The sequence below is a fragment of the Aplysia californica genome, unplaced genomic scaffold (genome assembly GCF_000002075.1).
Source record: "Aplysia californica isolate F4 #8 unplaced genomic scaffold, AplCal3.0 scaffold00150, whole genome shotgun sequence".
In the NCBI taxonomy this organism is placed as follows: domain Eukaryota; kingdom Metazoa; phylum Mollusca; class Gastropoda; order Aplysiida; family Aplysiidae; genus Aplysia; species Aplysia californica.
The window spans coordinates 508,344-509,511 of NW_004797420.1; the positions used below are offsets into that span (position 1 = coordinate 508,344).

Consider the following 1,168-nt stretch of genomic DNA (forward strand, 5'->3'; position numbering starts at 1 on the left):
CCCCCATTCAACAAAACAAAACAAAAGAAGAAAAAAAAACAACAACCAACAAACAGAAAAAACATCAGACAGGACGTTTCCCTGCACCAATCAGCAATGCTGTTTTTACAGCCTATTGTCTGTACAGTTATTTTTAAGAAGTACAAGATGCTGATGAAACAGCTTTATTTATTACAACATTTTCAAAAGGGAGCACATTTTATCAAAGCTGCATTTTTTTTTTTTCTACCAGTAAAGCTACTGTATAGACTTTGTCATTTCCGTAGTTTCTGGCCTGAATGGGACATACAATATGTAAATATAGAACAATAAAAAGGCTCTTTGCAAAACTGACAACTCCTTAGAAGGGTATATCCATCGCCCCCACCCCACCCCACTCCCATGAAAAACAAACAACAGAAAAAAACAAGAAAAAACCCAACTAAAAACATAAGTATGTCTAAATACATTTTAAAAATTAATTTAACAAATGAAAATTAAAATGTTAAAAATAAAAATACACATTATCACCACTTGCTCTTTTCTTTCAAGTATAATTTATTATTTGTTTAAGGGGCAGACCCATCGGTGGTGTAGCAGTTAGGTGCTTCGTTGTCGCACACAGAAGACAGAGCCCAGTTCAACTCCCGAGTGGGGAAAATATTATAATTTGAGGATCTTGTCGGTCTTTCTGAAGGGACGATGTACCACTTTCAGCCCAGGCTAGCCCTGACAGGCAGGGCTGAAGTCACCGACTAAATGATCTAAATCGTGTCAACGGGGGCGTTAAAAAAAAGACAACATTATTATACGTTTGGGACATACCAATCTTTTCTTTCGATACGTCTCGTCTTCCTCTTTCCGTCTTCTCTCTTTTTCCTCAGCGGGAAAACTTTTTCGAACGACATCCGTCGTCTGATGGCGAAAGTCTGCAAAACATAATGCAATACGCAACATTTAAGAAGCTGAAAAAAAAATTAGGGTCTATAACATAATATAAAAACGTTTCAACATCTCTCGTCTAACTCTGAATTAAGTTTTGGAGAAAAAAAAACCTAGAAAAAAACATGCAAAATAGCGAAAGCAAAAAAAGTCAACCAAAAAACATTAGAACATTAGATAACATGCAAATAATCATAACACCACTCTCCCTTTCTCTCCCTTTCTCTCCCTTTCTCTCCCCTTCTCC

The 1,168-nt window shown here is 36.5% G+C and overlaps 2 protein-coding genes across 2 annotated transcripts in view; both read right to left on the bottom strand.

The window, feature by feature from the left end:
- LOC101846130 (CMT1A duplicated region transcript 1 protein) overlaps positions 1-1,168 on the bottom strand; it is a gene marked incomplete in the record, with an annotated part of 28,567 nt that overhangs the window by 18,648 nt on the left and 8,751 nt on the right.
- LOC106011625 (probable serine/threonine-protein kinase tsuA) overlaps positions 466-1,168 on the bottom strand; it is a 6,816-nt gene continuing 6,113 nt past the window's right edge. The window contains exon 2 of the mRNA XM_013081884.2: positions 466-908. Coding sequence (XP_012937338.1) covers positions 766-908 — 143 coding nt within the window. The 3' untranslated portion in view covers positions 466-765. The remainder of the gene's footprint in view (positions 909-1,168) is intronic.